At 39.8% G+C, this 25,069-nt stretch overlaps 1 protein-coding gene across 1 annotated transcript in view; it reads right to left on the bottom strand.

Moving 5' to 3' along the window:
- Nucleotides 1–24,797, bottom strand: part of RAB31 (RAB31, member RAS oncogene family) — a 34,171-nt gene extending 9,374 nt beyond the window's left edge. Inside the window, exons 1-5 of the mRNA XM_069957780.1 lie at nucleotides 24,599–24,797; nucleotides 8,820–8,899; nucleotides 8,072–8,153; nucleotides 6,587–6,658; nucleotides 5,249–5,355 (exon numbers count right to left, since the gene is read on the bottom strand). Of these exons, the coding sequence (XP_069813881.1) occupies nucleotides 5,249–5,355; nucleotides 6,587–6,658; nucleotides 8,072–8,153; nucleotides 8,820–8,899; nucleotides 24,599–24,634 (377 nt within the window). The 5' untranslated portion in view covers nucleotides 24,635–24,797. The remainder of the gene's footprint in view (nucleotides 1–5,248; nucleotides 5,356–6,586; nucleotides 6,659–8,071; nucleotides 8,154–8,819; nucleotides 8,900–24,598) is intronic.
- Nucleotides 24,798–25,069: the final 272 nt, after the last annotated feature.

The following is a 25,069-nucleotide window of genomic DNA, read 5'->3' as shown; positions in this document are numbered from 1 at the left end:
GCACTAAATGGCCACATCATTAAAGTGAATGTATCCCTAGTACATTGTTTTTTTTTTACATAAATAGACCAGCCCGGGCCTAGGAAAACCGGTGCTGCAGTCCGGCCCCCACAAAGAGAGCACAGGTATGTCCAGAACCACCCAAAGTTCCTATGTATGGGGAGGACTGGATCGCCAATGGTCATTGAAGGTGTAAAAGCACCTTAAGATCTACAAAGGCCAGGGGAACAAAGAAAAGCCAGAGCATCACCTGTTTGTCAGAATGATTCCAGACATCCTCTCGATCCCTTTGATATTTGTTTGTTTATTTATTTAGTTTTTTAACCCTTTGAGGTCTGAGCCAATTTTTATTTTTACGCTTTAGTTTTTCCCCCTCATGTTTAAAAGGCCCACAGACAGGGCCGTATTAACAGCTGCTGCCCTAGGCACTAAACCTCAAGACATCCCATCTTGGGGTGCGTGGGGGAGAGTGGTTTCGGCCACATGCATTTCTCTACATGTAGAAACATTTAACTGCTTAAAACATAAACAAATTTCCACATTAAATCAGTGATTAGAGCCATCTGCATATTGGCTAAAGGAATTCTCACCACAGGATTAGTAGGGCGTCACATTTACCACCACCACACCAGAGCTGAACAACACCGCCATACTATGACTGGATAAAACCGCCATACCAGACCTGATTAATACCGCCATACTGTAACTGGATAACACAGCCACACCAGACCTGACCAATACCACCATACTGTGACTGGATAACACCACCTTACCAGACCTGACCAATGCCACCATACTGTGACAGGGTAATACCCCTATACCAGACCTGACCAATACCACCATACTGTGACTGGATAACACCACCTTACCAGACCTGACCAATACCACCATACTGTGACTGGATAACACCACCTTACCAGACCTGACCAATACAACCATACTGTGACAGGGTAATACCCCTATACCAGACCTGACCAATACCACCATACTGTGACTGGGTAATACCCCTATACCAGACCTGACCAATACCAACATACTGTGACTGGATAGCACCGCCTTACCAGACCTGACCAATAACAACATACTGTGACTGGATAACACAGCCACACCAGACCTGACCAATACCACCACACTGTAGCTAGATAACACCGCCATATCAGACCTGACCAATACCACCATACTGTGAATGGATAACACCACCTTACCAGACCTGACCAATGCCACCATACTGTGACAGGGTAATACCCCTATACCAGACCTGACCAATACCACCATACTGTGACTGGATAACACCACCTTACCAGACCTGACCAATACCACCATACTGTGACAGGGTAATACCCCGATACCAGACCTGACCAATACCACCATACTGTTACTGGGTAATACCCCTATACCAGACCTGACCAATACCACCATACTGTGACTGGATAACACCACCATACCAGACCTGATTAATACCGCCATACTGTGACTGGATAACACAGCCACACCACACCAGACCTGACCAATATCACCATACTGTGACTGGATAACACCACCTTACCAGACCTGACCAATACCACCATACTGTGACTGGATAACACCACCTTACCAGACCTGACCAATATAACCATACTGTGACAGGGTAATACCCCTATACCAGACCTGACCAATACCACTATACTGTGACTGGGTAATTCCCCTATACCAGACCAGACCAATACCACCATACTGTGACTGGATAGCACCGCCTTACCAGACCTGACCAATACCAACATACTGTGACTCGATAACCATTGCCATACCAGACATGAACAATACCACCATATTGTGGCTGGATAACACCACCATACCCCCCCCCCCCCTCCTTGAAAAGACACCAGATTTTGTGGCAACGGGAGGTGGAAGGCTAAATAGAAAAAGAAAGTTGTTTCTTTCCCCCTGCTCCATGGTGCTGCCCCCTGTAAGGTGCTGCCCTAGGCACTGGACTAGGTGCCTAGTGGTAAATACGGCCCTGCCTACAGACCCACATGAGCCCTTATTTTTTGCGCCACTAAATATACTTTGCAATGACAGACATAATGTTTGCAAAAAATGTGCTGCTAAACAAAAAAAAATGTATCTGCACAGTGAAATTTAAAAATAAAGCACAATTTTATTTTATTTGGGGGGTTTTGTGTTTATGCCGTTCACCCTATGGTAGAACTGACATGTTATATATGTTCCTCAAGTCAGTATTATTACAAAGCTTTGCAACTTATATAACTTTTATGTTATTTGACAGCTTTTAAAAAAATAAAATCTTTTTTTTTTTTTTAAACTAAATGTTCCTTAAAATTGCTCTATGACCATGTTTATAACGCTTTTATCCTTTGGTCTAGGGGGCTGTGTAAGTTGTCATATTTTTGCGCCATGATCTGTTCTTTCTATCGGTACCTTGTTTGCATATATACGACTTTTTGATCACTTTTTATTACTATTTTTCTGGATTTGATGCAACCAAAAAAGTACAATTTTGCACTTTTTGCAATTTTGAATTTTCTGGCGCTTACGCCGTTTACCATGCGAGATCAGGAATGTGATAATTTAATAGTTTGCACGATAACGCACGCAGCAATACCAAATATGTTTATTTTTTTATTATTTATTTTTGTTAATTAAATGGGAAAAGGGGAAGATTCAACTTTTATTAGGGGAGGGAATGTTTTTATTAATATTACTCTCTAGAGTAGGAGAGGCTTTCTATGGGAATCCCCATAGGAAACCTCTACTGCTCTGTACAGTTCCTGTCTTGGCCAGAGATGTCAGCAGAGAACACTGTCTCAGACTGAAAATAAGAAAACACTTTCTGCATGATATATAGTAGCTAATAAGTAGGGGAAAACTTGAGATTTTTAAATAGAAGTAAATTACAAATTTATATAACTTTCTGACACCAGTTGATTTGAAAGAAAAAGATTTTCACTGGACAACCCCTTTGAGCACTGATCCATTAGATCAGTGCTGTATTACTCTGGTCTGCTGCAGACCAGATACACCAATTGCCGAGCCAGGATCAGCGTCATTCCGATGCTGAGGCGCAGATGGGTAAGGAGAAGGGATCCCCCATTAGACCACCACGGAGGGGAACCCCAGGGAGTTTAAATGCAGCTGTCATGTTTGACAGCAGCATTTAAATGTTCTAATTAGTGGGCATGGCGATCGTCCTCGCCCCCTAATAGCCACTGTCCCGGGCTGCACAAATCAGCCAGGATCGCAGCGGTTCAGAGTGGGGTCGCAGCACAACCCCTCTCTGAACTCCCCTAATAGCGCCATGGCGTACAAGGTACATCATGGGTCATTAAGGGGTTAAAGATAGAAAAAAAAACAGGATGTTCTTTGGCTAAAAAAATTTACAAAAACAGCTGCATTTGTCCAAAAAATGGTAAGTATGAAACCACACTTAGGTCTCATTCATATGTTATTCAAGGATTTCTCTATGTTCTATATGTTCTATACGCTATGTTCACATATTATAAAAATGACGTCTATTTTTATTGTACAAGTAATGGCTGGTAATTTATAACAAAGGCCATTATTCCTAAAATATTAGCCATTGTTATAAAATAACAAACGTTATTTAACCCCTAGACGACCCTGGGCGTACAGACGACCTGTCACCAGACGACCCAGGGCGTAACTCTACGTCCTGGGTGTTTATCCCGCTATGAAGCACGCTCCGGAGTGGATAACAATTGTCATTGCGAACGACGTAAACAAAAAGAGGGGGAAAAAGCACCAGGATTGCCGATTTTTTGTTACATTATATATAAAAAAAAAGTTAATATAAAGTGATCAAAACCTCCGAGCTACACAAATATGGTATTAATAAAAATTAGAGATCAGATTAGAAAAATGACACCCCATACAGCCCTTTAGGTGAAAAACTTAAACCGTTATAAGAGTCACAATAGGGCCAATTTATTAATAATTTATTGCAAAAAAAAAAAAAAAAAGGATTTCATTAAAAAAATATATATAACATTAGAGAATCTGTGTAAACCTGCATATGGTTGTGTTCGGTTCGGACTGACCTATAGAATAATTGTATCATGTCACTTTTACCATATAGTGCATTACACAGGAACCCCCCAAAAGTTACCATATTGCATTCTTTTTTACGATTTCACCAATTTATATCTATATAAATAATATTTTTGGGATTCCATCATACATGTTATGGTAGAATGAAAGGCGCCATTACAAAGTACACCTGTTCCTAAAAAAAAAAGCTCATTTATTTTATTAGGCTGTTCACACTGTCCATAGTTTTACACATGTGTAATCCACAAAAATTGATAGTGTAAAAACTACTGAAAACCCCTAGTGCAGACTATAATTGCTACACAGATTGTTCCATAGAAATCTATAGGAGCATCTGTAATTTTTGTGGATTCATAATTGCTATAGAAGAAACATTCCTAACATCTGCAAATCTGTAGAAAATACAAATGAGTTAGCCATTTGTATTTTAAACCATTCCCACTTTTTATAGTGCCTTGAAAAGCACTATATATTGTAATCCCTTTTCTTTATTTTTACAGTTTCTCACAATTTTCTGCAATTAATACTGTACAGCCTGAACTGCTTTGCACACAGACTCCGTTGATACTGCGTTTCGAAGCCCTGACAGGCGGTGACAGGTGAGCTTTTTTTTGTATTTTTGGTTTTGATTGGATTTGTCTTTTTTTTTAATTACGTTTAAAGATTAATAACTCCCCATAGAAATTAATTTCATAATGATCAGGAATTCAATTATTACACAGCACAGCACTAACCAGCCAAGCACAACACATATGCAAATAGCTGAAATGTAGCAGTTAATAGCAGGTACTTCACTCAATGCCTGACAACATCCACGCAGTCACATGCCCCCTATTGGACAATAGAAGATGGCAGGTCCTTATGGTTTTGCCTCACTGACATAAATACATATTTCCACTATTAGAGCAATTTCTTTACCAAGGCTTTATAAGGCTGCTGTGGATGTCACTGTTAAGGGGTCGGTATTAAAGTCACTCTTATAGGGATGGCACCAAAGTTGCTCTTGAAGAGGCGGTACCAAAGTTGCTCTGAAAGGGACAGTATCAAACTTGCTTTTAATGGGCAAGTACCACATTCACTCTTAAATGGCCAGTAATGAATTTCTTCTTTAAGTGTTGGTACTGGTGTTGGTAGTGTTGGTTATTTATGTAGCAACAATTGACTGCCACAAAATGATTGCTACCTGATGTCGGAGAGATCACATTTATTTCCAGCAATGGCCATAACAATGTTTTCAGGGCCATGTTCTTTAAGTTCCTTTACCCATTTCTTCAGTGTATGGAATGAGTCCTGTACAAATCAGATCATACATTTAGTTCAATCTTTATTAGTAAACTCGCTCAGTTAAAACGTCACTATGAGCAGGTTCTCCCCAAAGAACTTGCTGATATGCCACAGAAGCTCTTTACCTGATGACTGCAGAGCTGTTAACGATTCTCCTCTTCTCCCCCGCATTCTTTAGTTATTCGCTAATTGCCCCTATGCTAATCAGGGGCTTAGGAGCATTTGGGGTGTCACTCAACGGCCCTGAGCACCAGCTTGGCCTTTCCAGTCCGTCCCCTCCCGTGCCGCTCACTATGCATATATGAATATGCATAGTGGGCGGCCCGGAGCAACTCCTCCTCCCGTGCATAGTGACCGTGCGGGCTGCCCACTATGCATATTCCTATATGTTTAGTATGCGGCATGCGAGTTGGGGGGTACAGGAGGGGGTGGACTGGGCAGGCCAAGCTGGTGCTCCGGGCCGTGGGGTGACGTCGTAAGCACCAGATTAGCATAAGGGCAATTAGCGAATAACAAAAGAATGCGGGGGAGAAGAGGAGAATCATTAACAGCCCTGCAGTCATCAGGTAAAGAATGTCTGCGGCATATCAGCAGGTTCACTGGGGAGAACCTGCTGGCTGTGCCACTTTAAATGACTACATCTATTTCATTATTAATAAACAGTAGTTATTTCATATTAAAGCCAGCACATACATCCTCATATTTCTAGTTAAACGAATACAATAACTTGAGGATGTTTTTCTTTTGTTATCTTGAAACCACAGTCCAATATCATTTTGTATTGAATTATAACCTATAAAAGACAATAGGACATCTGTTTGTTCTTATATCTGATTGTTTATTATAAATGAAAAAAAATGATACAGGTGTAATATATCAACAAAACACTAAAATATATTAACATATACCAAACTCTGCCACAAGGTTGGAATCACATAATTGAGATGAAGCACAGAGTTGGATGAAACTGCCATCCTAGACTGTCAGTGACCTACCCAAACTTGTCCCATCTCAAAATATGTTCATATGCCAGTCATTTTTGGCTCTGGTCTGATACATGAGTCACCAAGTGCTAACTATATTAATAATAAATACTGGTGTAATGTCTCGATAGAAGGCACAGTGGAATTCTGCCATTGATTTACCATATGTATGTATCTCTGTTTTAGTAGTTATTTTATATTAAGTATAGGCAGTGAACTACCAGATGCGTAAAATATGAGGTGATATTCCTTACCTGCTTTGTTATGTCATATACAATAACTGCAGCTGCTGAGCCTCTGTAGTACATTGGTGCCAAGGAATGGAACTGCAAAATTTTTTTAAAATGTTTAGTAAAATTTTTTGTGTCTTTAAAAGCAGCAAATAAACATGCCTCAGTGGTGTGCTGGAGGAATTGCGGTGAAGAGGGCAATCTGCTGCACACATTCTGGAGCTGTCCCTAAGGCTACGTTCACACAGAGCAAAAGGGGCGGATTACGCGAGGAAATATTTCCGCCTGTAATCAACTGACGCTGAATTCCGAGCAGAATCTAAGCAGAAGGCAAGCAGAATCCCTGCGTATTCAGCTAGGAAAGTGTTCAGCTCGTAATCAGCTCTTGACAAATTCAGCGCGGAATACTCGAGGAATCCGCGCTGAATCCGCATGCATTCAGCGCTGAAATTCAGCGAGTATTGGGAGAGTAAACTAGACTATACCAGAACATATACTAGAATCCTCCTCCCCCCCTTTTTTCCCCATTTCCGGGCTGATTCAGCGCGTAATTTCAGCTTGTATTACGTTTGTATTCCGCGCTGAAACAGAAAATGAGAGCCCCATTGATTTGTATAGGCTTCCGCTAGCAGAAGAATGAACATGTTCATTCTTCTGGCGGAAAGCGGATTAGTTCAGTGCGGAAATTCCACTGTGTGAACTGCAGAGCAGAATTTCCATTCAACACAATGGAAATTAGCTCTGCACCTATTTTAACGGCTGAAATTTCAGCACTGATTCAGCGCAGAAATTCAGCTGCTTTTGCTCTGTGTGAACGAGCCCTAACTGTCTCACTGCTGTAAGGAGGTGTGGTGCTTAGGCTCTACCTTCACAGACTCCATCAGATTCCATTCACCCCAGAACACTTCCTCTTGCACATCTCACAGATCCCCTCAAAGGAGAAGCCTGGCGCCGCATGTATAGGATAGGCAGAAACCAAACGGCTCTGACCCCAATTAATTGATAATATCTGCTGAGAAGCACATGACCAAAACACCCCAAAGGTGTTCATCGCCTTTAAAGGGTTATTCCAGACCCAAAAACGTATAGCACTCTCATATCTCAGCACTTCCAAAGACATGCATGGAGCGTGTGCTAACCCACCACAAGGAAAATCAGGAAGCCATATTGGCCAAAAGAAGCAAAAAGCATTGGTAGGCATAGGAATATTTTTGCCATAGCACTATAATTTGGCAAGAAGGACATAATTAATCTTACATCAGTACATTTGTATATTTCTTCTGTTTACTGCTGCCCAATATGCAGCACCCAGTGCCTACAGCAGAATCTGCCTAATGTTCAGAAATTAGCGCCATTGTAGAGGTCACTGGGTGTCCTGGAAGAGATGGTGCTGTGAACCAACGTGGCAAAATGCTGAAGAAATATGTAAAGATTACTTATTGATCTGTATAACTATTATTAATATTGTCGATGAATCTGTTCCATGTACAGAATATGTTTGATACTCACTCTTTCCTGACCAGCAGTGTCCCATATTAAAAATTTATGCAGCTCATTTCCACAAGGAACTGTTTTAGTCATAAATGAAGCTCTGCAAAAGACATACAGTTCTGTAATTAGGATAAAATTTCTAATAATAAATCTTAAAAAATCTAATGGCACTTTAGCAGTCGATGCAAAAGGGTTACCAGCAGTTGAGGATGTTGATTCCTAAATCAAAGTAAAGGTAAGCAGCACTCTAATTCCAAAAAGAAAAACACAGTTGATTTATTCATTCTTAAAAAGCTGCATAAAAATGTGAAATGAAGTTTCAGTCTTTACTCAAGATAGTCTGAAACGTTGCACCACATTTTGATGCAACTTGTTATATATTAACAAATCAACAGTTTTTTTGTTTTTAAGTTGGAGTGTTGTATTCCTTTCCTTTAACTAATAATAAATCTGGTAATGCCATGTCTCCATAAATGTACAAAATGAGGTTCAATGTAACCATAGTGAACTCTATTTCTGCCCTCATGGATTATATTGACATATACAGTATATAGCTATGTTCACACTACGTAAGTATTGTAATCCCGGCCAGAGTGTATACACAAAGTATATATCTTCTCTGACACCAGCCATTCCGTGACCCTGCTGGGTCACGGAACGGCTGGTGACTTACTACGTGGGAACATGGCCTATATATCTACATATATATCTATATATATATATATATATATCTATAATAAAAATTATCTTCTCATAGTTCACTTACCCAATAGTAGGGCTGATATTATGATCAAAATGGTCTTGGACAAATCTGCAAACTATGCTAGATTTACCAACTCCTGTGTCCTGGAAAAACAGAAAATAATTCAATTGCTCTGTATCATTAAATCTTAGGTAAAATCAAGAAATATCATTTATTTTTAAAGCGCTCTTTATTCCAGAGTGCTGGACAAATGGTTAGTGTTAACATACAGAACATAACATAAAATCAAGAAAAAACTACATGCATAAAATAAATGGCAGACTGGTACATAGGGAGAGAGGACCCTGCCAGTGAGGGCTTACATTCTACAAGGTAAGGGGGGGGGCAGAGGGTAAATAGAAATAATCCAAATGTCCCCAGTTCTGTTATGGTAAAGGTTTAAACTTTTATTGGCACATCACATTAAAAAAAAACATCCACATAAGCGTGTATAAGCCAACATGTTTCAAAGAATCATGGCACAAGTGTGGGTGGGTTTTCAAGTTGTTCTTGAGGTTCTTGATTGTGGGTGAGAGCTGCATGGGGTAGTGAGTTTCTGAGTATGGGGAAAGCTCAGACAAAATCCCGGAGGCAGTTGTGTGAGGTGCGGACAAGGGGGAGCAGAAACAGAGGTCTTGTAAGGATAGGAGATTTTGTAAGGTATGGTAGGGGGATATCAAGTCAGAGATGGATGGAGGGGACAGGTTGTGGACAGCCTAGTATGTCATTGTTACTAAATTAAAATTAATTAGTCAGGCATTGGGAGGCCAGTGAAGGGACTAGCTCAGAAAGAGCAAGAGGAGAGGTGGACTAGTTGAGCAGCAGGGTTGCGGATGGATTGGAAGGAAACAAGAAAGTTGAATGGAAAACCAGAGAAAGGGATGGTGCAGTAGTCCTAGCAGGAGATAATGAGGGCATGTACAGTACCAGCAGTTTTGTTGAAGTGAGAAAATAATTTTCTAAAAATCTAAAATTCATTGGCTACGTATTGATGACAAAGGTCAAAACCAGTACAAGTAAATGATCACTACAGGTAATCAATTATTCAATTGTTACAGAGGAGACTGAAAGGAAAAAAGTTTTCTGAGAGGATGATGGGAAGTTGTATTTTTGTTATTTTAACCTCTTAAGGACATATGACGTACCCGTACGTCCTATGTCCTCATTAGCACTTCAAAGCAGGGCCACGCGGCGACCCCGCTTTGAAGCGCCACAGTCCCCTAGGGGGGCTTCTAGTATAAGTGTAAAAAAAAAAAAAGTGTTGTTTATAGTAAAAAGCCCCCTCCCCTAATAAAAGTTAGAATCACCCCCCTTTTCCCAGGTTTTAAATAAAAGTAAACAAATAAATAAATAAATAAACATGTTTGGTATCGCCGCGTGCGTAATCGCCCGAACTATTAATTAATCACATTCCTGATCTCGCACGGTAAACGGCGTCAGCGCAAAAAAATCCCAAAGTGCAAAATTGCGCATTTTTGGTCGCATCAAATCCAGAAATTTTTTTAAAAAAAGCGATCAAAAAGTCGTATATGCGGAATCAAGGTACCGATAGAAAGAACACATCATGGCGCAAAAAAATGACACCTGACACAGCCCCATAGACCAAAGGATAAAAGCGTTATAAGCCTGGGAATGGAGCGAATTTAAGGAACGTATATTTGTTAACAATGGTTTGAATTTTTTATAGGCCATCAGATACAATATAAGTTATACATGTTATATGTCGTTTTAATCATAACGACTTGAGGAACATGCATAACAAGTCAGTTTTACCCCAGGGCGAATGGCGGAAAAAAAAAATGTTCCCCCAAATAAAAGAAATGCGTTTTTTTTTTTTTATTTCACCACACTTTGAATTTTTTTCTGGTTTCGTAGTGTACCAAATGCAAAAATTCAGCCTGTCATTGCAAAGTACAATTAGTGACGCAAAAAATAAGGGCTCATATGGGTTTCTAGGTGGAAAAATACAAGTGCTATGGCCTTTTAAACACAAGGAGGAAAAACCGAAAACGCAAAAACGAAAATGGGCCCCGTCTTTAAGGGGTTAAAGGAGAAGTCTGGCAAAATTTTTATTGAAGTATTGTATTGCCCCCCAAAAGTTATACAAATTACCAATATACACTTATTACGGGAAATGCTTATAAAATGCTTTTTCACTGCACCTACTACTGCATCAAGGCTTCACTTCCTGGATAAAATGGTGATGTCACGACCCGACTCCCAGAGCTGTGCGGGCTGTGGCTGCTGGAGAGGATGATGGCAGAGGGATGCTCAGTGTCCCTCCAGTGCTCTAAGTCCCTAAGTGTCCCTCTGCCATCATCCTCTCCAGCAACCACAGCCCGCACAGCTCTGGGAGTCGGGTCGTGACATCACCATTTTATCCAGGAAGTGAAGCCTTGATGCAGTAGTAAGTGCAGGAGAAAAAGCACTTTATAAGCATTTCCCGTAATAAGTGTATATTGGTGATTTGTATAACTTATACAAGGGGCAATACAATACTTTAATACGAATTTTTACTTTGCCTTTGCACATTTTGCTTTGCCTGCCAAGTTTGATCAACTATTTTCTGGAAGTTGAAGGTAACACCAGCATATTAGTTACCAAACCACAACCTAGTTTCTAGACACACAAAAAAGAAACCTAGAATCACATGCTAATACCCAACAAAACGGAGCATAATGCAAAAAAAGTTCTAGTTAAGTAACCAAACATTTACATCTGATCATAACGTACATTAAAACAAATGGGTATAGAACTATTTTACTAATACTGTACAAACTGAGGAAATATATGTTCACATTCAAACATCACTGTAGCCTTGCAGCTTTGTTCTATAAGGGTATAAACCCACACACCGTATATGCAGCATATTTACTGCTGCGATACGCAGCAAACTCGCAGCAAACTCGCAGCAAAATCGCAGCAGATTAGATCTAAATAACTGAACACAGCATCAAATCTGTACCAACAAATCTGCTGCGTATTTGTTGCATATCTGCTGCATATACGGTGTGTGGGTTTATACCCTAATAGATGCTGTAATTCAGGATCAGTACAATATGACTGAGGCAATATATCTGCAGTTACTAATTCATTGTAGATGTATTCTGCATGTAGACTACACCAAGGTGCTCAAGATTGGACAGAAGCCTTAATGCTCTATGCACAACAAAGAGGAGCTTGCATCATGTTTCCTGCTAAATTCATATGGAATTTGAGAGAAACAAGACCTTCTGTATGATATCAGAGCCATATGGAGCTATAGTAAAGCTCTATATGTTAGAATTATACAAATATTAAAATACTGTACCTGTAGTCTACCCTACAAGAATTCTGGTTACTTGTAACTTATATCCTTGTTCCCATTCAGAATTCAAATAATCTCATGCAACTATGAGTGACATGCTTGTCACTTTCAAATTTAAAAAAAATATTCAAATAAGAAAAATTGTACATTGATTCTTGACGCTGGCTATTTAAAATTATCCCTGACATCTGCCAAAACTTTTCACATGTCACAGAGACAGGCTGAAGGTTTATACAAATGACAGAGCATGAAGCATAACATTATGGCAAACAACTAATTTGATGTTGAAACAATTACTTTTTCCATTTAATTCTAATTTTATAAAAAAAATTTGATACAAGCAATAACAGGCGTCCATGGTAGCGCCAATAATAACAAAGATAGTATAACTTATGGTAACAGAACCAAAGTAATGAACATAAACAGTATTTCGGCCTGAGCCAAGGTAGTGCACCTAGTCGGGGGCAGAAAGCCCACCACAGACAAAGGAGAGAAGAGCAGAAAGAAGAATAAGAAAAAGCAGGAAAAAAGAAAGTCAGAAGAGTCTTTAATTTATCAGTTTCCATGAATTGATCCCAGTAGTGCCAGGTTCAGTAGAAACAGAGCATCAGTCTTGTAGTTGAGCCATAAGATTGGGAATTTATTTCTTTTTTATTTTTTTAAACTTTTTTACCTAAAGTGATTTCATTGATCATGAACATATAAAATGCGTTATTTCAGCCTGTCAATTTTAAAACCAGATACAGATCAGTAAGGGTTAATGTAAACAGGCTCGGCGATCAGCATTTTATTTGCACACTCTAGTTTTCCTAGAGATAAAGTACTGCATATACATATTTCTCTGTGCAACACCCAGTGTTCTGATTTGAGTTCCCGTTAAGGTTGTATTAGCTGCAGTTTTTACGTCTATGACAATATTCTGCTGACTAAATAACTTATTCGGAATTTCCACTCCATTACTTCCTAGTACATTGTATTTCATTATGAAAAAGTCACTTCTCTTTTTTTTCCAAGTTTTACAAGGCACCACTTTTTGTTTGGTCTGAGAAGGTCATCTGAAAAAACTTATACAGTATGGGACAATTTTTATAGGAACGAATATTCAGATTTTTAAATAACACAAGCGTCTATTTGTAATGATGTGAGATTCCTATTGGCCCTTTCACAAACAGTTTCACTTTATAATGTGGAACATAGCACTTACACACCACACACAAGTGTAGCTGAGAACCTCTATACTCCATGAGCAAATTGTGGGAAATTGCACAATGCACCTTTAATATAATGACATTAGTATTGGAATCTATGTAACACAAGATTTTGGTTGCTGTCAAACACCTAAGTTTTAAAAACTACCACTGCAGATTTTGAGTCACAATAAGTTAGATTAAAAAGAATGGGAAATATAAAGGAAGGACTTCTGCTTCCTCCAGGATCCACTTCTGGCTTTGGCTCAAAAATTAATATGCCAGTGTGTGTGTGTCGGAGCAGTTTTTTTACATGTTGACAATTAGTTGCACTGATTTCTAAAGCATATGTATGAATTTCTGCAAACCCCATTTAGATATAAGGGACAATCTTAGAAAACAAATCAACCATGTGTAAATGCACCTGTAATTTTCTAGGTTAAAAAGGATTGGCCAGCTTTACAAATCATATAACATACTGTATTATATACAGTACAATCCATTTTTTGTGTACTTTCTCTTTCCCCTCTCAATCAGTTGCTATCAGAGAAAGCCACGTGTCACAGGTAGGTAGGGATAGTGCAGCCCAGCTTTTACCCACAGCCTCTGTTCCTACCTACTTTGATGATATGGCAGTCCCCAACTGGGCTATGGTCTCTATAGATAGCTAGATGCTGGGGAGACAAACAGACACAGGTCAGAACAGAAAGACAAAAACAAAGAACACAATAAAGCATAACCAGACTAGCCAAGGATCATAACTAGAGATGAGCGAACCATGAGCATGCTCGAGTCCATCCAAACCCAATTGTTCGCCATTTGATTAGCGGTGGCTGCTGAAGTTGGATAAAGCTCTAAGGTTGTCTGGAAAACATGGATACAGCCAATGACTATATCCATGTTTTCTTCATAGCCTTAGGGCTTTATCCAACTTCAGCAGCCACCGCTAATCAAATGCCGAACGATCGGGTTCGGATGGACTCGAGCTTGCTCGAGGTTCGCTCATCTCTAATCATAACCTAGATAGCACACAGTAGACAAAACAAACAAGGGTCAAACCAGGATAACACGTCAAATCCAAAAAATAGGGCAGAAATTAGGCCAGAAAACAAGGTGGACAATCAGAATATGGAGAAAGCTAAATACACAGAAGAAACGCTATTGAGGTTATTAAGACTAATCACAGGAAACACAGAGAAGACCCAGGGGACTTAAATAGAGCACTGTGTGGCAGCGACGTGTCCGAAGGGCTGTAGTAACTATGAGGACGTTAAGATGCTCCCCCAGGATGGGTGCCGCACTGGAGCGCAGTAAGGTAAGTTTGTGACACAAAGTCTTGTCTAGGTTTCCAACAGCATTACAAATAGCTTTACAGAGAAAGCCACAAAGAGAGATCAAGAAGTGGGACCACCCCCTCCCCGATAGAATGTCCATATGCTATCTGCCAACCTGTTTTATCTCTTCCTGCATTATCACATACATGTATATCGTCAATATGGTGGGGACATATGGGTCAGACTCAGTAGCTGTGGATGCTGGCTGTATATAGCCTCCGACACTCACTGGTAGGTACCAGGAATAGACTTATGGCCAATCCTAGTAGTTTAACTCCACAGACCACAGTTAATAGTGACTGCAGATATCCAACCAATGCCAATAACTATCAGTTATCCAACCGATGCCAATTACTGATTAGTTGGCATGGCTGCCATGGTAGTTTTGCTATTACAACCATAAGCAGGCTAAACTAGTAGATTACCAATCTGACATTACACTACAATACAACTGAATTTAGCTCTAAAGCCATGCCCCAAATGAGATATATGATCTTATATATAAGTAGTAAAATATGACCATCTATCTATACCATGAAGAAATTAGGGATACATAATCAGTTTAAAAGCCATGAGCTTGAGAACACTTAAAGTTAATTTAATTTTGATGAAAACACTGTAAATGATTAGTATTCACATAAAACCTTACTAAATGGCTCTTCAATTAGGATACAGAATGTATTTGGCAGTAAAATATACTTTTGTTCTGGCTGCTTACTATAGGCACACAGGAGCCAGCTGTTAAAGTGATGGATGATGTCACTTTTACAGCCATAAAGCAATAGAGGGTCTGATACATTGATCAAAATATGGACCATCTCAGTGCCAACATTTCTGTTTTTATACACAGACAACTATTTTCTCTTACATTTAGCTAAAAATATAAATGCACCACCTGTTATTTTAATGGTAAACTGTGAAAAGCAAAGGCCCACTAGTTTTCTAATATACTACTGTGGAAATGGTTTTGTACGGTAGAGATTTTGTACAGGGAATCTGTCAGGTCTCTACCAGGTAGAGCTGCAGACAGGTGTGGCAGTTCAGCTTCCAAGGAAAATGCTAGAAGAAGATAGCTGTGGCACTTCAGCTTCTGAGGGAAAATGCCATCAGCAAAGACAAAAGCATCACTTGTTTTATCCCCCTACCATCTATCTGCCTGTGCCTGCAGCTCTGTAGCTGGTACGGACCTGACAGATTCCCTTTAAGGGCCCTATTCCACCGGACGATTATCGTTCAGATTATCGTTAAATCGTGTAAATCTAAACGATAATCGTTCGGTTGAAATGCAGTTAACGATTAACGACCGAACGAGATATCGTTGATCGTTTTATAAGACCTGGACCTATTTTAATCGTTGCTCGTTCGCAAATCGTTCGCATTGAATAAGACATCGTTCGGTCGTTCGCAATAGATACGAACGCAATAGCGAATAAATAGCGAAGAAAAACAATCGCAATTACGATCATAAGTAACAATTATCTTTCCATGGAAATGAGTGAACATTTTCAGGTCTTTCGCAATAGCAGTCGTTTGAGATCGTTAATCGTTAACGATTATGCAAACGATAATTGTCCGGTGGAATAGGGCCCTAAGCGTTGCGGTAGCAGAACAACTCGTATCAAGGAAAAATGTATCTGTGTGAACGACGTTCACAATCACATGTATATCTCTCTCACTGGTATATATGTGAAACAATGTGCTCCCAGTAATTCAGGCTGCCACTTGCCTGTTAGTATACGTCTATGTCAATGTTTTCTGGTGCACGGTACTCAACGATTGTCTGTCTTGTAACTTCTGATATATCCAATAAAGAAAAGCTTTTCACTCACATTTTGTCATTCTGTTTTCTATTTATTCTTGGACATTTTCAGTTGTTTTATTTCACAATGGTAGCGTGGGCTCTCTCAGGCGTGCATAAACCGGAGTGGGCGTTCCTTGCAGCTGTGACGCGACGTTTCGGGGTCGCCCCCGTACTCAAGACAGACAATCATTGAGTACCGAGGTAGCAGAACAACGTCATATACAGTGGCCACTCAAGTTACAATAAAACTTTCCTCTGAGACAACCATTGTAAGAAGAAAACATAATTATTTGAGACCAAAGACAGATGGAAATTAAAAATTTGTTGAACTTTTCAGAATGTCATCCCATAATAAGCAAGAGAAAACTGGAGTGATGCTCAATGCCATCCTTCTGCCCTTATGTGTGTTAACTCATTCTGTTTCTGGCCACTATAGCAAGGCAGCATGCTGTAGGCTCCGTTCACACAGAGTAAAACTGGGCGCCTCCTCTCTGTGCGCTGAAGAATGGACATGTCCATTCTTTAGCGCAGAGAGACGCCGAGAGAGGAGGCGCGCGAGCCTCCCATAGACTGTCATTATGACACGGAGGCTGGCGGGATTTCCGCCGGTTTTACTCCGTGTGAATGGAGCCTTATTCTGGGCTGCTCCTGATTAGCTTATTGAGGTCTTATATTTAACCCCAGCATGGTTTCTCACTTATTGATTTGTCAGCACACAGTTCATAGTGCAGTTGCTCATCCAGTTCTGTTCCTGTGAACATTGTCACAAGTTACCTAGTTCCCAGTGTTACTGGTTCTGACCTCCTTCTTGTTTCTTCACTGTGCATGTGCTTTGACCCTTAAATACCATAACTGATACTTGTGGTACAACTCCGGGTCTAGAATCCTAGCTATCCTTTACTACAATCTTGCCTTGACCCTTGGATACTATGCCTGATACATGTGGTACTGCTTCTCGTCCTGGATACTTCTGACTATGTTCCTGCCAAGACCCTTGGATACTACCTGGTACCTGCAGTTTGGCTGTCAGTTATCTACCTCGGTCCTCCCCATGAACGTTCAGCATGGCCGGGCATTCCTTTGTTCTCTATGGGGAGGGGTAGGCCACAGCACCTATTTAGCAAAATATAGGGGGTCCAGTGGTCATTTTCCATCACACCCGACCCCTATCTCCACCAACATCTTCTGTATGTGGATGGTCGGGAGAGTCTCATACACTGTATATTGATGACCCAACCCGCTGCAAATTCATGGTCTAGGTTCCTGGTCTTTTCCTTTGTTCCTAATACTTCTTGGGGAAAATAAGCAAAGTACAACAAAGTAACCAAGAAGAAGAGTCATTGTATATAGTAGAGAAAGATCTCCTGCAGACATGTTTGTTTTTCAGGCCTTATGTTGTAACTGTTGGCTGGAGTCCCAAACAGTCTTGTCTGCTGCATTTTGCTGGTGACTAAAGCCTGAAAAACATCTGAGAGCTAGAAATTGTACAGACAAGTTGACGTGCATGTTAGCTAAATATGCAAATGAATAACAGGTAAACATTTACTAGCAAATTCAAGAACTAAGGGTTGCATTTCACTACATAACAATAATAGGTACCGTACTTTCCTGTGTAAAAGACGACTTTTTAACCCCGAAAAAGTCGGGGGTCGTCTTATACGCCGGGTATGGTCGCCCCATACAGTGGGGGGGGGGGGGGGCACTGGCTGCGGAGGAGAAGACGCGCGGAGGCCGGGAACGGGCCCGGGCGAGTTAACTGTTTGTTTTTTTCATTAGTTTAGCTGCAGTTAACCCCTGCCTGACCGCAGCGGTCAGGCAGGGGTTAACATTTTCCAGCAAATCCAGCATTTTCCAGCAAATCCCTGACAATCTGATTACAAGTCAGGGGTCGTCTTATACGCCCAGTCGCCTTATAAGCCCGAAAATACGGTAACTGGACTTTGAGGCATTTTTCCAATATTGTTTGTGATGTTGCCTTCCATAGAAAAGGACAACACCTGCATACAGTCTGTATACTCCCAAAGTGCCTACACAATTTCCAAAAATATACTGGTAGGTCAAGCAGATTATAAGACCCACCCCATAACAACTGATGTTAGAGAATACATAGTGGCCTGAATGAAAGTATATTCCTTCAGGTCATTTAAAATTCATAACTTTATTATAGCATTCTTAAAAGTAACCGACGCGTTTCAAACCAAACTGGTTCTTATTCCTGGTATATCTGAATCTGGGATAATAAAGGATAGACATTCATCTTAGGTCGCCATAGAGTAGATAGAGTCTTAAGGGACATCTCTGTGAAAGAAGAAGAGATGGAAGACACTGTGCGCGTAAGCGGTGTCTTCCTTTTGCTTCTTCTACAGAGATGTCCCTTAAGAGTCTATCTACTCAATGGCGACCTAAGATGAAGGTCTATCCCTTATTAGCCCAGATTCAGAGATACCATGAATAAGAACCAGTTTGGTTCAAAACATGTCAATTACTTTTATGAATGCTACAATAAAGTTATGAATTTTGGCTGAGCTGAAGGAATCTGTTTTTACTTCTGTGTGAATACCCCAGTATCTGGTGGTTTTGCCGTCTTGCTCAACAATTGCTGAAATTTTAATGTTTTTAATGCTTTAATGTTTTTGAACCTGAGACACACTGGAGGATCCTCTGGTGGATCCCCCTTAGGCCCTTGCTTAAAAGAGGAGCTATTCTGAGAATGACTTTAAGGAGCTGCTGTACGTACAATTTTCTAATATGTAAGTATAATTTGCCTTTGGCTTGGAAGTTTTGGAAACATTGTAGAAGTTGTATCACAGGGTGCCGAGGATAAAGGCAAGTTTTTTAACTTTATCCTCCGCTCTGTTTTGATGAACTTTGTAGTTTAATCCATATGCTTATGAGATGGTTTGGTGCACTGGGGTGGGACGATCCGGCACTCTGCAGTAATGGACACTGGAGTGACGTCACTGCAGAGCGCCAAATGAATATTCATTATCAGTACACTGAATGCAACCAAACCTCTTCATAAGCATATGGATTAAATGACAAAGTTCCCGAAAATGTTAAAAGTTAGAAGCATACCTTCATCCACAGCGCACCATGGGCTATAGGGACAGTTTTAGCAGGTTAGAGGCTTCTAATCTGCTCATAGTTTCCCTTATTTTTCCCGTAAAATAATGATATTATGTAGTTTTATTTATAATGTTCAATAAAGGAAGATTTTCTTCTAAAGACATTGTTCTGTATATCTATATATATCTGTAACTCTGTAAACCAATGTTGCAATCAGCTACTACCCAGCACTCAGGTTATAGCAAATTTCTTTATGGTACAATGATTTTCCCTGAACTTCTAAAAAATCCTACATAGCACGTCACACAGAGAAGCATCGGCTTTACCCAGGCTTTTGTTTATTTGAGTTCAGTTGAAGAAAAGAAAAACTGGAATCTGCAGCATTTCAACTTGCTGTAAGAAGCTATGTCCCAGATGGAAATGTTATCTGGAAGAATTTCCAGGAAACTCATCATTTGCCTGCCTCTTCTGATTGAAACAAGAAGGACAGAGGTTAACAAGTGGAGAGGGGGTGGTGAAACTTGCCGGCTGGCAGTTAAAGTATTCATGACTTCAGGACCTATTCCCATAGTGCAGTCATAGCACAGGCATATACTGCAATTATCATGGAAAAATTGTGCTCTTTTGGTGCAGTTTCACCAAACACTTAAAGCTTCCCTACAGTGGCAGAAAACGCCTTTTAAATGTTGCAAAATTTCCTCCGATCTTAGTTTTCCTTAAAGAAATCTGTATGTGTCATACAAGATGAATAGCACTGCCACTCATACATAAACAGGATCTGCTATTTCCTAATTCTTTGCTAACTGAAGTGACAAGATTGTTCTCAGCAAAACTCTGGTCATGTGAGAAGCTGGCAGATTTTTCAGTTGCAAAACCATTAACCAGTAATAGGCTGAAATCAGACCTGAATACATACACAAAGAATGTAAAGATCACTGAAAGGATAGAGCTAGAAAACATCTGATACATATTTTAAACAGCAGGAACCATGAAGTGACGTCACTTTCCACAGGATTGCCTTGTGTTACCCAACATGTGCTATCCTTCGCATACGTAAAAACTGCAATGTTTTGAACCTTTTTGTGTAATATTGTAACATTGCAGTAACAGCTACAAACCCTATACATAAGTGTGCTGGACATCTACCAAAATAAATGCAAGATAAATGTGAAGTACTTGTCCTCAGAAACTGGTTGGATTTCGCAGATGCTTTGGCGAAAACTCACATAGTTTGGTTACATTAACCATTCAGAGTGGTGACATGGTGATTTTAGTGCTGTTACTGCTGTTCTCGAGCCCCTGATAGCCCCCTCCATGTGCACAGCTTTTTCTCCTTCTCTCCATTTCAAGGGGCCAGACCAGAGCTAGACTGTTTGCTAGAAGTGCGCATACAGGCACTACCTTTCCCTTAGTTGCCTGGCCGATAACCGGAGAACCAATCTCTCTCTCTGTTCTGCCATGATATAGCGCTAATGGAAGTATGCAGGCTGTCACTGTACTGGGCAATAATTTTCACAGTACAGTACTACAGATGGCATGTGAAAGGAGAAGGTGGTAGTTGCACTGGGTTTGCAAGGTCCTGTAAGAACAGAAAGGAAATAAATAAAAGGAGGAAGGAACATCTAGGAAAGGATTACACTAAGTACTGAATTGCTACCAATGATAATAATTATGATAACATTGCAGACTAAAGGGAAGTAGGAGGGGAACATTACATTCAGGAGGTAGCACTGTGTATATGCAGTAGAAGGAACACAAATGTCAACACAAGGGACTTTGACCAAGCAAAGATAAGAATCCAGAGGTCAAGACTTTAGGGCTTTTTCTAGGGTAAAAGTAGTCATTTATGTTAAATAAAGTGATTCACAAATATATTAGAAGTCACATGGTTATTGCATGGAAGGAAGTTGTTTGAAATGACACAGACCATTTAAATTACCTAATGTGAATGTAAATGATGTATCTGGTTGAGGTATAATAGAATCTTAATAAGAACTCATTATAAGTAACCCTCATTACATATATGACCATGGTCACTTTGAAGACACCCATATTAAATACTCTTAAATACATGCAAGCATGTTGAAATGTAGAGGTACTGTAGATACACATATAAAAATGAACTTTCCTTTTTTGTTTATGGCTAGGTGCCACAAGCATAGTAGGAGGGCATTCCTGCATCCATACTAAGGCCATGTTCAGACACTGTAAAACAGCACCAGCAGCCGTTGTTTGTGAAGTTTACATCACTTCTTTTGAATTGGAATGCGGGCACATTCTGGTGTGCCACCGTTCCCATTAACTATAGCAGACAATGTAAAGTATGGCCGGAGACGTAATTTACCTCTTCTGCAGTCAGTTTTGTGCGGCCGTTATTCACTGAATAGTGGCCGCACAACATTGACATGTCAGTTTTCTTTATGGCCGCATGGAATCCCGGCCAGTGTGTATACACTCCGGCTTGCATTTCATAGGAAACAATGTGAATTCGCCATTTTAAAATATACAGCATGTGAGCAAGGCCTAATACCATAGGGCCGCATTTAAACATTCGGTTGGGTCATTAAACTTAAGGTTGGGAAAAGACTTAGGCCGCGTTCACACGTTCCTTCCCTCTCACCCCCCAGGCAGCGGGGCGGAATCCGTTACAGGCATTCCACGTCCGTGTTCCATGCGGAACATGGAACGTGTGAATGCAGCCTAAGTCTTTTCCCAACCATGAGTTTAATGACCCAAACTTACAATAGCATAGATCCTTATGAACCTGTTAGTTAAGGTCATTAGACCTCAGAACTATGTTAACTATTTCTCAGAACTATGTGAAAGTGGCCATACTCTGTATTACTTTCTTATTTATTTAAAAGGTCAGAGTTGTCAGGATTCATCCTCTCAAAAGAAAAAAAGCATATGCACAAAAAATGGAATGCATTGGTTTAGCACTCTATGATTATTAGTGGTGCCCACTAGCTTTATATATATATAACAGTTGTCAGGATTCTGCCTGTGCATTTTTATAAAACGGTAGTATTTTCTCACATTAGCCCACCAAAATAACAGACTATTGCACATGTAAATTCGTACTTGAATAATATTAACCCCTAAAACTCTGCGCTGTACATGTGGGGTAGTATGCGCTGAGCTGGCATCATATCAACAGCCAGCACTCAGTGTTAATAACTACTTAAATCAATAGCCATCAAAGTATCTAAAGCCTTACTGACCTGTCATGTATATCCAATAACTGAACAGCACTTCTGCACCATGATCACAGAGTGACAATTGTTTACTATGGCAGACAGAGGCCTTTACTAGGCCTCCATGCTAACATTAGTGACTCTGTAGATAGAGTCTGTCTCAGAAAGGCTTTACCAGCAGAACACTGATCAATGCTGTACAGAAGCATAGCATTGTTCAGTATAAGAAATCTAAAGATGGCTTTTAAACGTCCCCTAGACAACTTACAATTTTTCTTAAAGTATTGTATTGCCTCCCAAAAGTTATACAAATCCCCAATATACACTTATTACGGGAAATGCATATAAAGTGCTTTTTTCCCTGCACTTACTACTACAGTACATCAAGGCTTCACTTCCTGGATAAAATGGTGATGTCATGACCCGACTCCCAGAGCACTCCCACAGGGCACTGGAGGGACACTGAGCATCCCTCTGCCATCATCCTCTCCAGCAGCCACAGCCGCACAGCTCTGGGAGTCGGGTCGTGAAATCACCATTTTATCCAGGAAGTGAAGCCTTGATGCATTAGTAAGTGCAGGGAAAAAGCACTCTGTATGCATTTCCTGTAATAAGTGTATAGTGGTGATTTGTATAACTTTTGGGCTGGAGTTCTCCTTTAAGAAATTTGATAAATATAAAAGTTCAAATCACCCATTTTTTATAAAGTAGTAAAATTAAACAAAAGTTTTATAAATAGTGTATTATTGTAATCATACTGAGCCACGTAATACAGATAACTTCATTTTACACTGCGTAACAATATAGGCACCCAAAGTTGCTATCGAACATATTGTTCCAGCTATCAAACATATACTGACATGTAATATATAATATAATGTAATATATATATAATATACATGTAATATATAATATAATTACGGATGACTACATTACAAAAAATAACTATATATTCCAGGCCTTCCAAATAAAATATGTTTGTATGGATGAGGCCTACGTGTCATTTCTTTCATTTATCACTGAACGACAGCTCATCAGTAGCATGGTACGGACACTAATAACAGAGCCCAAGTCCTTATATTTCCTCATTAATGGTATTTATTATTCCAAGTATTCACAGAGATGTAATGATTGGCATTGATTGGCATTAGCTCTGTACCACAGTAGAGTCAGAACTTTCCACAATCCAGAACATATGCTAAGAATGCAACAGGATTTAGCTCCCTTTGTTTGAAACCTGTAGTGTCATCCTTCTCTAGATCCCTCCTCGCCCTGGTCAACATCCCAGTTTCACCACTGTTAACAACATTTACAGTTAACCACAGATGAATTCTAGACAATTGCATATATATATATATATATATATATATATAATTTTCAACAAAAAATAAAATGGAAGCATAACAAAGCATGCACCTATACAATATACAATACAGGCTGTTGTGTAGCCTTTAGTTGTTAATCAGCTGAGAATAACAGTTTTTCATATGTCACAGTTTGTAAGCATCAAATCTGGAAAGATACCAACACTAGTTTTTTTTTGTAGGATTTTTGAACAAATACATCTTATTGTAACTATATCTTAAAGATAATAGTAAGATTTTGTTTTGTGAAGTCCAGAAACTCATTCACAAATCTAAAGAACTCTTTCTTTGTAAAGTCATCTTATAACAGCGCTTTCCTAGATGTTTCTTTTGTGCAAAAAAAAGCTCTTCCTTTGCCATCTGCAGTCACACGCTATACAAGTACATAACTATGGATAAAAGAAAAAAAATAACCTTGAGACTAATTTTCAGGATTAAAACCACAATGAGACCCAGCACGGTATGTAGGAGTGTAATTTACCATCTTTTTCCATTGTATAACAGATTCTCCGCTGCATCCTTTTATTGAGAAAACACAAGCAGCACTTACCCCCAGAAGGCAAACTTTCAGCTCTCTGATAGCCATCCTCTAAAAGGAGTTTTGTTTCCTATAACACATCATCAGGAGACAAAAACTTCAACACACAGTCATCTCCCAGGCTCAGCTTGTATGCTCATGTGGATCGCATGCAAATAATTTCCTGACCTAACAAAAAGAAGGGGAGAGAGAGAGAGAGAGAGAGAGAGGGAGAAAGAGGAGGTTTTAATTCCTACAAAACAAACGGAAACCAGTCTGGGCTATTTATGGGCAGTCCTGTCACATGGCCTGCAGACAACTACTCATTTGCTGCTTTCGTAATCTCCCAAAAATGCAACATTTTATACAAAAAGAAGTACAGGGGCACACAGTGTGTACAGCGGATAGTTATGCATTAAACAGATACTGAAATAACACATGGAAGACCGTAATGATTGTCCTTTATTAGAGCAACTTTCCTACTTTTTCTCACTTTAAGATTTA

The sequence above is a fragment of the Dendropsophus ebraccatus genome, chromosome 2 (assembly GCF_027789765.1).
Source record: "Dendropsophus ebraccatus isolate aDenEbr1 chromosome 2, aDenEbr1.pat, whole genome shotgun sequence".
Lineage (NCBI taxonomy): Eukaryota > Metazoa > Chordata > Amphibia > Anura > Hylidae > Dendropsophus > Dendropsophus ebraccatus.
The sequence above is the reverse complement of the archived record's forward strand: the minus strand, read 5'-3'. Positions and strand labels throughout refer to the sequence as shown.